At 28.6% G+C, this 13,564-nt stretch overlaps 1 protein-coding gene across 5 annotated transcripts in view; it reads left to right on the top strand.

The window, feature by feature from the left end:
* Nucleotides 1-12,228, top strand: part of LOC100574854 — a 276,000-nt gene extending 263,772 nt beyond the window's left edge. For 2 of the 5 annotated variants that reach the window (XM_029489187.1, XM_029489185.1), the window contains 5 exons: nt 7,550-7,717; nt 7,778-7,911; nt 7,986-8,153; nt 9,513-9,669; nt 11,791-12,228. In XM_029489187.1, coding sequence (XP_029345047.1) covers nt 7,550-7,717; nt 7,778-7,911; nt 7,986-8,153; nt 9,513-9,669; nt 11,791-11,975 — 812 coding nt within the window. In that variant the 3' untranslated portion in view covers nt 11,976-12,228. The remainder of the gene's footprint in view (nt 1-7,549; nt 7,718-7,777; nt 7,912-7,985; nt 8,154-9,512; nt 9,670-11,790) is intronic. The other 3 variants (XR_003839396.1, XR_003839397.1, XM_029489186.1) reach the window with 3 other exon arrangements.
* The last annotated feature ends 1,336 nt before the right edge of the window (nt 12,229-13,564 follow it).

The following is a 13,564-nucleotide window of genomic DNA, read 5'->3' as shown; positions in this document are numbered from 1 at the left end:
GGTTGAGATCATTATTCGATTACATTAATATTTAATTGTATATTACAATAACATCATACTATATTATTTGTATTTTCAATTTTCAATCATAAGTTTAGTAATAATATGTATATATTATATTAATATTTCGTAATACTCAGTAACTGCATCGGGATTTTTATCAATAAATCCAAACATAATAATTTCTTCGTATAAAAATAGTAGAATTACAAATAATATAATTAACTTTATGGAATTCAAAGAAACCGACATTAGTTTTAAATTTTTATCCGTTTTTCAAGAACAGTACAAGAGCGGTTTTTCAATTCTATGGTTTCGGTTTGGGTTTTGAAAACGGTTTTTTAAGGTCTTAGGTTTCGGTTACGGTTTTTTAACCGGTGTTTCAAAGCTTTTGGTTTCGGTTCCAGTTCCGGTGTTCAGAAATGAGAAAACCGCGGTTTTAACCGGTTTTTTGGAAAACCGGTTAAACTGGTTTCGATCCCTGGTGTAGGATATGACTCTAGAGTATCAAAGTTATACCAATTTAGTCGTTTTTACTTTACTCCACATATTGTGGATTAGTATAATCAATTAATACAAAATCCAAACCCATCCGTATTAAAATCCTTCTCTGTGATATAAACTTTCATTAAAATAAAAAAAAATTATCAATCGGTAGAGTAGTTTCCGAGAATATTAGTATCAATTTTCAGTTTTATATAATATATATTATATTTGTATCTATTTTCTTTAATATTTTATACATATATTACATTTATACAAGTATTATTTTTTTTTTAATTAAGTTTGTGCCCGGAAATTTAGGCCATTAGTAGGGGGAAAAATGGTTGAAAAAACCAAGCCACAATATACAAGTATTTACTTGTTAAAATATGACATTAAATACATAAGACTGTTTCATATTCTTACAGATTTTTTTTTTTGGAGAAGCGGTAAATGGAACACAAAATTCTGTTTTATTAGAAAGATTTCTTCCATTCATCGACACAAGTAATTGTCAAAAAACTATTTCAACTAGTTATAAAAGCCTTGTGACTTTTGATAAGTTTTGTACAACTTATAAATCAGGTAAAACACATTTAGATTTTGATCTAGTGATAAAAGTATTTATTTTACAGTGATTCGTGCATATGTGCTATTTCAGTTTTTGACTTGGCTTTACATATTAAAATGAAATAAACTCGTACGTGGCTCTTCCTCCCACACCCTATGTTAAAATATCTTTGAAATACATAACATTATTCCGTCACACCTGCATGTGCTGTCTCCGTTTACAAATTTACAACATAGCAAAAACTATTTTCCGTACCATATTTGTTGTAGAACCACCAAGATTTCACAAAACGTAAGAAAGAACATTATCTGTGCAACAGCATGCCTTCTTTTTATTAGCACAATTCAATCATTTTTTATAAGGTAATGAAAAAAAAAACAAAAAAGCTAAATGTTTAGAAGCAAATAACTTTTATTTTATTTATGTTATCTAAAATATAGGCTTGCTGTTGCATAGATAATTTTGTATGCTATATTTTTAGAAATTTTGGAGCCACTACTACAAACACAGAAACATAAAAGTTGTCCCGCGCAAAACAGTTTTTGCTATGTTGTGTACTCATGCATATATGTGACGTCCTCCTAAACTGTATACAATAATTTCTTCAGATGTTTACTGTATTAGTAGATCAAATAATTATTAATACTTACACAATTTACGGTAATTCAAATAAAATTTTTCGAAAGGACTAAATTTAATATCCCCCCTCACCTAAAAAAAAAAAATTGAGCCTATTTCTTCATGTTTTAATGTTGTGCCTCTTAAGTCTCAGTACACGTAGGAGCATTAATAATTCATAGATTTTCATTATGATGGAGTTTTTTTTTGAGATGAGAGGATATAGTTGGTACTTTGAGAGTCAAAATAAAAATATTCTAAGAGCTTTCTTAATAATTAGAAAAATAAAAAATAAAAAAATAATAGACAACGGGGATTATAAAAATTCGGTTGTTTATAATAGGTATCTATTTAATTTTTTTAGAACAACCAAAAAATTAATAACCATAGTACACGAGATACTAGCATTTTCTGTATTTTATGATAATATTTTCTAAATATTTTAAATGATTTTGAGCTTTAATAATCATTTTTTAATTTATAACTTTTATTTTTATAATTACTTGACAATTAATTCTATAAAAATGTATTCGATTCAAAAGCTTTAAAATGTAATACAAGGTTAGGTACTCACAAGTTTCTTATTGACCTGAAAATATCAAAAATAATATTATAGTAACAATAATAGATTATGTATAGCCATAACTAATAGTTACTTTTATCACTAATGTCAATCATGCATGTGGTGTGGTCAGTAATGATAGGGTGTGCACTGTGCAAGATATATTAGCTTATTGCAATACTTATTATTTATACAATATAACTTTCAAACCAACTCTGCCATGATGATTAGGTAGTAGGTATTAAATCAATAACCACACCACTTTTTAGTTGTATGGGATCGAGCTTAACGGCTTAACGGCTCACATTGATAAAAAAGAGTTGGGAACTGTTTTTATTATTTTCGCAAATCGCAGGATCCATACGAAATGCTAATTGAAGGTCAGATTGATGCCCCCACGCCTTATAGAGTGAATTTATTTTCAAATTCCAGGTAAAAATGTGCTTCAGGAGTCCTTTCATTTGCTAGGGAATCTTCTCCAATTTTAAATATTCTCCAATTTTGCAAAGAATATCACAATTATAAGAAGGTCTTTAAATAGTAATAACAAATAATCAATCGCACCAACCTTTTCTTTCATGGTTTTTAAGTTTAAGTATTTATTAGATTTACGCCTAGCACCTACTATTTTATACCTAACAATAAAAATATGTTTATTTTGTGTCATACGTATAAAAGAATATATTTTTTTTCAGGAAAAGGATTAGGTATCGTAGATAGTGGAGCAGGCATAAGCTTTAAACACTCTAATTCTTATTTTTTAACCGGGATAATGAATATGAGGGATGCAAGATTAAACAGTACAATCACAGGTTTTGTGGACATTAGATTCTATATTCAATGGATTCGTGAAATTTTAAACAAACATGTGCGTAAATATATTTGTTTGTTAGTACCAACCTATAGTAATCAATTTAAATTTTAAATTTTTTGAATTAGCTTGATTTTTAAATGAACTCTTCTGCTTCAAAATTATAATACTTTAGAAAGAATATTTATTTTTAGCAATAATTTCTTTTAATTTTTAAATAATTTAATAATTATTAATAAGGGGGATGGAGTGGTCGAGCGGAATAAGGAGTCGGTTGTGACGCGCACCGACGCCGGTTCGATCCCGGAATGGGCGGCAATTCTCTTCAGCCAGTCACGGTATCCGGAGAGACAGGCCGCTATCCACCATATCCATATTTAGGGGCACCCACTTAAAAATTCTTTCAAACACAAACACTCACGTGTAAAAACTCACCGTTCCAAACCCTACCACCACTACTATACAACCCTACAAACAGCTAATGTCCAAAGATGCCGGCTTTAGGGATCAATAAAAAAAAATAAAGAAATAAATAATTTATAATAATAATTCAATAATATTTTGGTTTGACAGTTCACAGAGAATTCATGCGTTTTACCAACTGTCAAAGGAGTTATATATTCTTATGAAGGTTCCAATGAAATATTATATCATGGGAAATTAATTAATCTTCATAGTACTGTTATTGAGAAGTGTGAACAAGGATATTATAAGGCTCATCCCATAGGTTTCAGGTTTTGTCAGGGAAAAGGAAAATGGTTATCGAGTACTGAGAAATTGTGTTTCAGTAAGTTTTGTATAGTAACTCAAATGTCGTAATAATTACTTATTTAAAAAAAAAAATAATATAATAGGTAAAGAATAAAATATTATGATTATGTTTATTGTTTAATTAAAATTCGTTTACTTTTATAGAAATGTGTCCATCCCTAATATCAGATAGTTTAGATATTAAATGTAGTCATAATGGTAAGTATGCTAATTGTTCAAATTTATCGATACCTGATACAATAGCAACAACATCATGTAAGCCATTCTATACTGCTACAATTAAAGAAGAAGATACTCCGCTTGAATTAAATTGTCAGGCTAATGGGATGTGGAATAAGCAACTGTATAGATGCAATCCAAGTAATTGTATTTTTAACATATAAACAAATGTATCTTATTTATATATCTTATACGTTCGTTGCCCGTTAAATGTACCAACTCTATATGACTCAAACTTTGTTCAATTCGTTTTAACGCTTTTATATCGTTATTCGGTAGATCGCGGATCTCGTGCTGTTTGTACGTAAGTGTATGATTTAGCTTTAAATTATCAATGTTATACCAAGATTGTCGTTTTTACTTAATTTGACCTAGGTACGGTGGAGTAATATTATATTATAATCAGTTAATACAAAATCCTATCCTAACCTAATTGTACTAAAATCCGATGAATAAGAAAAACCCTTTTTAACAGGTTGACTGCCATGCTAAAAATTTGTAACCTGCTATTATTGTTTTGTAGGATCTAATAACCCTTCGGTATACTTTTACTACTGGGCTTTGTGGGGTCTTTAAACCCTAAAGATTAAAACCATATTTAGGCCTCTTAGGGTTATGAAAACCGTCAAAATATACACTTTCGTACAGAGTCATATTTTGTCATGGCCTCCTGGGCAATTCTGTTAAATGGTTTTGAGATTAAAATGCTTCTTTTAAATCTAAATCTATTTTTAATTTAACGACGTATTTTTCCAATGAATGTGCGTATACATCAACAACAAACTGTGATACTATCATAGATACATATAATAGTATACTTTAGAAGTTTCCTAGCTAAGTACTCACGAGTAATATTATACTATCACAAAAAAATAACAAGAATAGTTATTCTAGGTTTTTTAATATATAATTTCGTCCACATTCGACTTACTATAAAAATAAACTGTGCTTATGTATTTTTTAGATTTTTTGGTAACATAATTAACTACGTATGTGGAATCTTGTTTGAAATGTTCAATCCTTAGGTATAAAAGTTGAATATTTTATATATTTTTAATATATAAAATAATTAAAAATTAAATAATATAATTTTTTATATTTTTACGAAATAATTATTCAATTTTAAATTTGATAAATTTTGTCAAAATTCTATCTTAAAATCCTTATAAAAAAAATTGTGCCTATGTATTTTTAATATTTTTCAACTGCTATTGTAACAATATATCAGGAGCCTTGTATTAATTTTTTACACTTTTTAGCCCAACAGATAAAACTTTATTGATATTTATAGAAAAAAAAACCAAAGAAATTGAAAACTGACAATGTCCGTAAACAGCTCAAAAAGAGTCAAATTACTTTCAAAATTTTATCGTTTATAGAAAATACACAAAGTACCAACTAAATTCACTTTCCTATTAGAAAAGGTACTGTTGAAGAAAATCCAAGCACATTTACTGTCCTAAAAGGTGATGACGGACACCATCAAATAAAAAAAAACACATATCATTGTAAAATCAATACATTCATCGTTCCACTTAGAAGCTAAAATAAAACACATCGTTACGGCATTAAAATTTTTAAGCTATGTGCCAAAGATTTCTACACGTTACCATACAATATTTATGCGGGAAAAGAAGAAGTTCGTGAAACTAATGTTTCACACAAAATAGTTTTAAAATTATTGAAACTGTATTTAAATTTTGGAAGACGTTTGTTCATTGATAATTGGTATTCTAGTGTAGAGTTGGCCGAAAAACATAACTGTAAAAATACTCAAGTGGTCGGAACTTTAAGAGCTAACCGACGTGGTAACCCACGTGATGTAATAAGTAAAAATTTAAAAAAGAAGAACTTTTCGCTCAGCAAAGTAGTTCTAATATTGTTGTCATGAAATGGCGTGATAAACGTGATATATACTTAATTACAACTAAACACACTGATGAAACCATAGAAATACGACGAAGAACTGGAGATATAATAAAAAAACCTCTTGCGGTGGAAGATTATAACGTTGGGAAATCTTTTATAGTCTATAGATCGTTCAGACCAAATGGCATCTTATTCAAGTCCCTTAAAAAGGTCAATAAAATGATACAGAAAAGTAGCGTTTGATATACTCTTGTACACTTCTGTTGTGAATGCTCTTTCACTTTACAAATCTGTTACTATGAATAACATCACTATTACAAGATTTGAAGAAGACATTTTTAAACCACTTTTATTTAAACCTACTGTACCATCTCTACCAGTGACTCCTACCTCTCATAAACTTGTATCTTGTGGCAGTTTAAAAAAAAAGATGTCTCAAAAATGCTATTCAAGGTTGTCATCTGAATTTGGAAGGAAAGTGGCACAAAATAAAACAAGGAAAATATTAACACGCTGTGAAGGATGTAATATTTTTATGTGTAGGGATTGTTTTATTAAATTCCATAAAAGTTCTTTCTAAATTATAGAAATATGTTGTTACCCATAATTAACAAAAAAATACATTATAATTATTTATGTGTAATTTTCTTTTACTTTTATACATAATAATAAAGATGACAGGGTGTTGTAATATAAATGTATTTTATAATAACCTTGTAAACATGTTATATCATAGGTTAGTATACAAACATTACCTTGTAGAAAATAAAGTAAGTCGAAAAAATTAGTTTATAAAGACTACCTATTGTCTTGTAGGGTTTTTTCACCCCACATGTGTCATAGACGCCTTGTAGGGTTCATTGACCCTACTTGATTTTATTAAGTTAATTTGATTCTACTAAGTGAGATAATGATATAATGTTATTAGGTATTTTTTTTTAAATTCATTTTTTTAAAGTCAAATAGGAAAAGTTTGTAAGAAAATACAAGACAAATTTTCGTTAAACGATATGTAAAGGTAAATGACGGGTCAATAGACCCCCCACGGCAGTCAACCTGTTAAATTAGCCTTCTTCCGGGAAGTCTAATCTATCCACAAAAAATTCATTTATATATATATATATTGATAAAAGATAATAATACAAATCACCCTACATGCCCGATTGACCAATAGCAACCAATATATTATACACTATTATTATTTTAATCTGCAACAATAAACCAAATTTGTATATTATTATTTGGTTTATATTTTTTCTGGACAGATGGCGCAACTGTTAGATTTTTGACATCCAGATTTCCCACTTTTCCGGTGGGTTTTCCTAAAATGTTCTTTCATATAAACCTTCTCTGTAAATACTCTTTCGTTAAAAATAAAAATCGAGAAGATCTGATAAGTAGTTCCAGAGTTTAGGCTGTAAAAAAGATTTTCATTTCACATTTATATAATTAGATAAATAATTAGTAATTTACGAAACTATAACTGTATTTAAACATGATTGTTTGTTAAAATGAAGAAAGATCTAATAATTGTTGTTTGTACACAACTGTTTGATGTATATTTGAAAGCTGTCATTATTATGTTTATTCTATAGATATTATTGCGTATTATAAATGTTTATATTTATATTTAAATATTATTTAGATTGCGGTAGAGTATATATCATAAACCAAGTGTTGATCAACAATGGTAAAAAAGCACTTGTTGGTACGGCACCTTGGAATGTTGGAATATATCAATTAAATAAAAAAAAAACCAATTATGACTTGATTTGTGGAGGATCAATTATTGCACCAAATTTGGTCATTTCTGGTAAAACTATTGTACGATGTATTTAAAAAAGAATGGAAATTATATAAATTTAATTTTCAGCGGCTCATTGTTTTTGGAAAAAAGCTATGTTATCTAAGAAAATATCAATAACGGATGGTCTATATAAAATCGCTGTTGGAAAATATGATAGAAATTTTACGATAATTGACAATGAATTTACTCAAATAATAAATGTAAGTTATTAATAAAAATTCAAAAATCTAAAAATAATTGGTATGAAATTATATAAATTGAAACAATTATACAGGTGGAAACGATTCACCTGAAAGAAGGTTATTATGGAGCTGATGGGTTTCATGCTGAAGATATATCAATTATTGTGTTACAAGAACGAGTTTCTTTTAGTAATGGTGTCTCACCTGTTTGTATCGATTGGAATGGTAAATACAATGTGGTCAATGGAGACCAAGGAAAGGTTTGCTTGTAGTATTATGTAAATAATACAATTGTGATTTAGTTACAGTTAATAACTCTACCTATCCATAATTTTCCTTTTGTATATAAAGCGCAAATATCGTAAGATTATCTGCTAAAGTATGAATAAATATTGGGATGTTACAATACATATTATCTAAAAACGTAGGCATGTATGCAACACTGTGCTTTACAATAGGTTACAAGTGGCTCATTAATGCAGTGTCATAGACAGACATTTTAATTTGGGAGGAGGTATTGTCATTTGTTAACAAAAAAAACTAAAAAATGAAAATTTCTGTTAGGTAACAGATCAAAATGAGTCAAAATATTTTTAACATTTTTAATTTTCCTGTATAAAAAATAATAAAATAAAAACATGTGAACATTATTATTGTAAAATTATTAATGTCTAACTCTAGACATAATATTTTGGATTTACACTCAACTTCTTTTTTAATTTACAACAACTTATAATAAGCCTTGTATTAGATTTTCAAGTTTTTCAACCAAGCAAAAACATTTTTGTGGACAATAATTTAAAAAAAACTAATACAAATCGAAATTGTCTTCTGCCTTTAAATAGCTTCAAAATATTTTGAAATTATTATTGTGTATAGAAAATGGTATTAAAAACATTCGGTAAAAATTTCTTTTGATTGTTTTACATTTATTTTTTTTAAAGTTACACTAAATAACAAAATCGACATTGTAGAAAACTAGTTTTGCGTAATAATCTCTGTTTTTCCTTATTTTTTGGTTTTTCCCATTCATTTGAAAAATTATGAGAACTTTTAGTCAACAATTTGTCTCCTTTTAATCAGTTTTTCCCAAAAATAGGTGCAAACTAGATTTACTTTCCTACTATAAAATATGCTAAAGTCGAAAATCGAGCATTTTTACTGCCCAAAAGGTGATGATGGAGAAAAAAAAATAAATATCATTGTAAAATCAATAAAATTATAATATCATTGTATGGTTCGAAAATCAATTATAGGTGGACACAATCTATTAGTATCTAACAATTAGAATAATTAATTTCTAATAATATGTATACCTAAATGATTAGAAATAGAAGGATACAGATACCCTTTAATTATTTACGTATTAGTACGAGCCACGAATCATGGTAAAATTTTATTTAGAAATGACATGAATTATGATTGCGTGCTTACGGCCCAAAACTAGCCAGTTCCCGGCCGAAATTGCTCCAAAAGCAGCCCGCTAATGACAAGGGGCCAAATTCCTACCCCTTCCCCCCTGATGCCACTGATTCCCAACACTCACATATAAATTGATTAATAGTTATATAGGTAATTATAATTGGACGACATTATACAATTGTTTTATAATTTTGCAGATTGTTGGTTGGGGAATAACAGAAAAAGGAATTTCAAGTCCTATTTTATTAGAAGCATCTTTACCATACATCGACCATAGTACATGCCGGAATATGTATACAAATGGATTTGAATTATTTATGACTGTTGATAAGTTTTGTGCCGGTTCTACATTGGGTAAACAAATATTTAATCATTAATATTATGAAATCACTTTATTTTTAACAAACTTAACTTAAAGAACATAACATTAATAAAAACAAGTTTTCTTATAGATTAGACAATGATTTATAATATTGTCGTCAGCCCAAATCACAAAGGGCGTAACTCCACTTTTTTTTTCATTTCGGGATTATTGGTGATTAAAATTAAAAAGAAAAACCGCATCGTACGATAAAGACATAACCGAAATTGAATAATTTTATCCTCCATAAAATCGATGGTTAGAAATTGTCGTATCTCCGATATCATGATTTTTAAGAATTGTAATAGCATTGAAATAAATTATGGAGATACGACTTCTGCAAATTATGGACTTAGGCTGACAAAATGCTTAAACGTTTTTTTCCTCACCTCTAAAATTTTTGATTTTGGATATACGCACTTTGCAACTTAGGCCGACGTTATAAATAAATTATATAAAGATTATATAAAGAAATTATCTTTCTTGAAAAATATATACATTGTATAACATCATTAAATACTGCTTGGGTGCTAGCTGCGCTTCTCGCATATCCCCAGATCAGCTATATTATATATAAATTAATGTTTGTGTGCAGATCTCTGGGAAGAAGATAGGGTAATTTAAAAAGAGTTAAATTTGGTTTTTTTATTCATCAAATTTTAGTACGGTTAGGTCAGGTTAGGATTATAATATTATTAATTATAATATTAATCCACCGTACATTAGAGTTAAATCATACACTTACGTACAAACGGTTCGTAATCTACCGCAGGTAGATTGCCTACCTGATAATAAATACTGTTGCGAATCAGAATTTTTATTCCAGGCAACAGAAAAGTTAAAATAAATTTTGAACACCATAGACCAAATATTAAATAACGAATTGACCAACGTTTGAGTCATATAGAGTTGGTACATTTAACGGTTAACGAAGTGCACGGTATCAGCTAGTACTTATATATTTTTCTTCCTTATAATATATATTTTTACATGACGTATGATTATGACTTCGACTGTTATACAATACTCTTATTTTAAAACAAGCACACCTACTTGATAGGCAAGAAGTTTTCGCCTTACACGAACAAGACAAAAATCCTTGCCTACTTGAAGTTCTTTTCATACACATAATTTTTTAGTAACTTCTTTTAAGTTTTAAATAGCAATTTATTTTTGTTTATTGTAGATATTAGTTATGATTGAATATAATGTTAGACCTATAGTAGGTCTGTACCTATATTATATTTGACCAAAAAAATTACATAGCTTCGTAAAAATGGTATTCCCAAGGCTGATTTTTCGACCGTTATCCCGGGAACCACATCATAAACAATTAACAACGTATTTATAAAACATTTGTAATTACGTACGCACCTCGTGGGGTCTAAAATTTACCGCAGGTGGATTGCCACCTAAAAATATACTGCTCCCATAATCACAAGCGTGTCTCACGGAGGCGGGAATGCTATAATATAATATACTCGAACGTGCCCTGACTGAGTCAGTGACTGATCAACTAATTAATAATAAATAATGATAGCTTGAGGCTTTCAATTTTCACGGTATCTTCGTATACCACCATGTAATTGTGCACTAAGAAAACATCTTCCAAAATTCGCAGTTTAAATTGGTTTTGATATGTTTTTTTTTTTTTACTTACAAGTAATTATAATGTGTAGTTCTAATGCACTTGCTTTGGGTGGGCGGCGTAGGGCCTATTTAGAGTTTCAAACCAGTTTGTCTATGCCTCTATCTGTAGTTTATTTGGTTTTTAGTGGTTGCGCTGTTCTTCTTGGGTAGTTCTGATGCATTTGGCGCATCAGTATTTATTTCCATTACTACGTTCTGAGAATGGGTTGTGATTGGCCAAAATTACTTTATGAGAACCGCACCGACTGAACACGTTCCTGTGTGTGTCAGTGTGTATCTCACTTGACATACCAAGTTTTTTAACCTATTTTTCTCGGGTGGTTAGTCCTTATTTGGAATGTGTATTATTACGTAATAAATTAATGAGGTAAATCTAATATCTATATTTTACCTACTACCCAATAACACTCCATTACTGTTACAGTCGTATGATTAATTTTATCATTATGAATTAAATATTTAAGTTTCAGAACAAGGAGTGAGTAAGGGAGATAGCGGTGCAGGATTATGCTTTTTCCATTCTGATTCTTATTATTTAACTGGAGTAGTAAGTATCAAGGATCCAAATACAACTAATTCGATCGCAGTTTTTACAGAAGTTAAGTACCACATTCAATGGATTCGTGGACTGTTTAACAAATATAATTAAGTCCAATAAGTTTATGGCAATGTTAATAAAATAATTTCCAATTGTATGAATTAAAGCAATATTAAAAATTGTAAATAATTATAAAAATAGGGATTCACTTATATGTAACAATTTTTAAAAGTTCATAAAATTGTTCATTTAAATTGATCGTAATATGTACGTATGGTTTAATACATATGTAGTACCTAAGTATTATACAGGTAAATGTATTGAATGGTAATAAATTGAAGTTTTTAGCGTACTTATACCAATATTTTACAATTAATTATTAATATGTACCTATTGTCCATTATATTTGAAATATCTACTAGTCTTAGTATTATTTTTTATCAATTGTATTGTTTAGTTTTTGTATTGACTTGGTTTCGTTAATGACAACTTCTGATTCATAACTAACATATTTGAAGAAGAATATATATTTTTTAACAACCTAATTCATACAAAACACAATGTCATGACAAAAATATTGACTTGAAGTTGTGACTATTAATGGTAACACAAGTTAATTTGTTTGTCGGTAATATGTTTACGATGAGGTATAAAGTTATATTTTGGATATTTCAACTCAATGGGAGCAAATCAAGAACAATGGTTGCTTTCTACCAAATAATTTAAGGAATACTCATGTCAGGAGATTCCAAAAAATAATATTTTGAAAAAAGTTAATACGTTCTCAATTGGTTTACTCAAAAAAATATAGATATTTTAAAAAATTCTAAAAAATAAACTACTTGACTTAGATAAATGTTTTTAGTATCAAAATTATTCTTAAGTAGACTTCCAAATTTGTCATTTTAATTTTTTCCAAAAAATTTAAATCAAATGAAAACTTTTTTATTTTCAGTAGGTATTAAAAAATAAAAATATTTTTTTTAATATTATAAGTGTTGTGCAAGTGGCCATAATTTATATAATATACATTTTTTAAATATTAATGCGAATAAAAGTAATTTCATCTTACAATAGCAGTTGAAAAATATGAAGTTCACAATGTAATGATTTTGTAATTATATTTACCTAATCAGTGTCGGCCACTCAGCCTTGCACACCAAAGACCTTTTTAGGTTAGCCTAACCTAACGGGCGGTGGTCGTTTGGGCGAAGGTAATAATTTTTACCTATAAATTAATAGTCCGTTTGCGCGAGTATCATATGTACCGTTTGGGCGAGTAGAATTATTTTTACCTGCTCTGGGTAAAAACTTAGATACAGATAATGTCGTTTCTAATCATTATTAATCGCTATAATTGAAAAACATGATTAGGTACGATTCATACATGCTGTACAATTTGTATACCTACAGTGTCTTACGCTACAGTGTCCTAAGTGATGTGCTGTGTGTTATATAATAAACTTTATGTGGTACGACGTAAAAGTTGTTAAAATTGTTGAAAAGTGTAAAAACTAAAAATTTATATTTTAAAATTAATGATCAATATCTATATTTATATTATTCAATATGGATTTAAGAACTGAACATATTTTAACGACCAAAAGAGGAAAAAGATGTATAGTTATCGAACAATACAAGTACACGGAATCAAATAAATTACAAGACGGAACATATCAATTTCGTTGTACAAACAAAAA

The sequence above is a fragment of the Acyrthosiphon pisum genome, chromosome A2 (genome assembly GCF_005508785.2).
Source record: "Acyrthosiphon pisum isolate AL4f chromosome A2, pea_aphid_22Mar2018_4r6ur, whole genome shotgun sequence".
Taxonomy (NCBI): domain Eukaryota; kingdom Metazoa; phylum Arthropoda; class Insecta; order Hemiptera; family Aphididae; genus Acyrthosiphon; species Acyrthosiphon pisum.
This window is presented reverse-complemented; position numbering and strand designations above follow the sequence as displayed.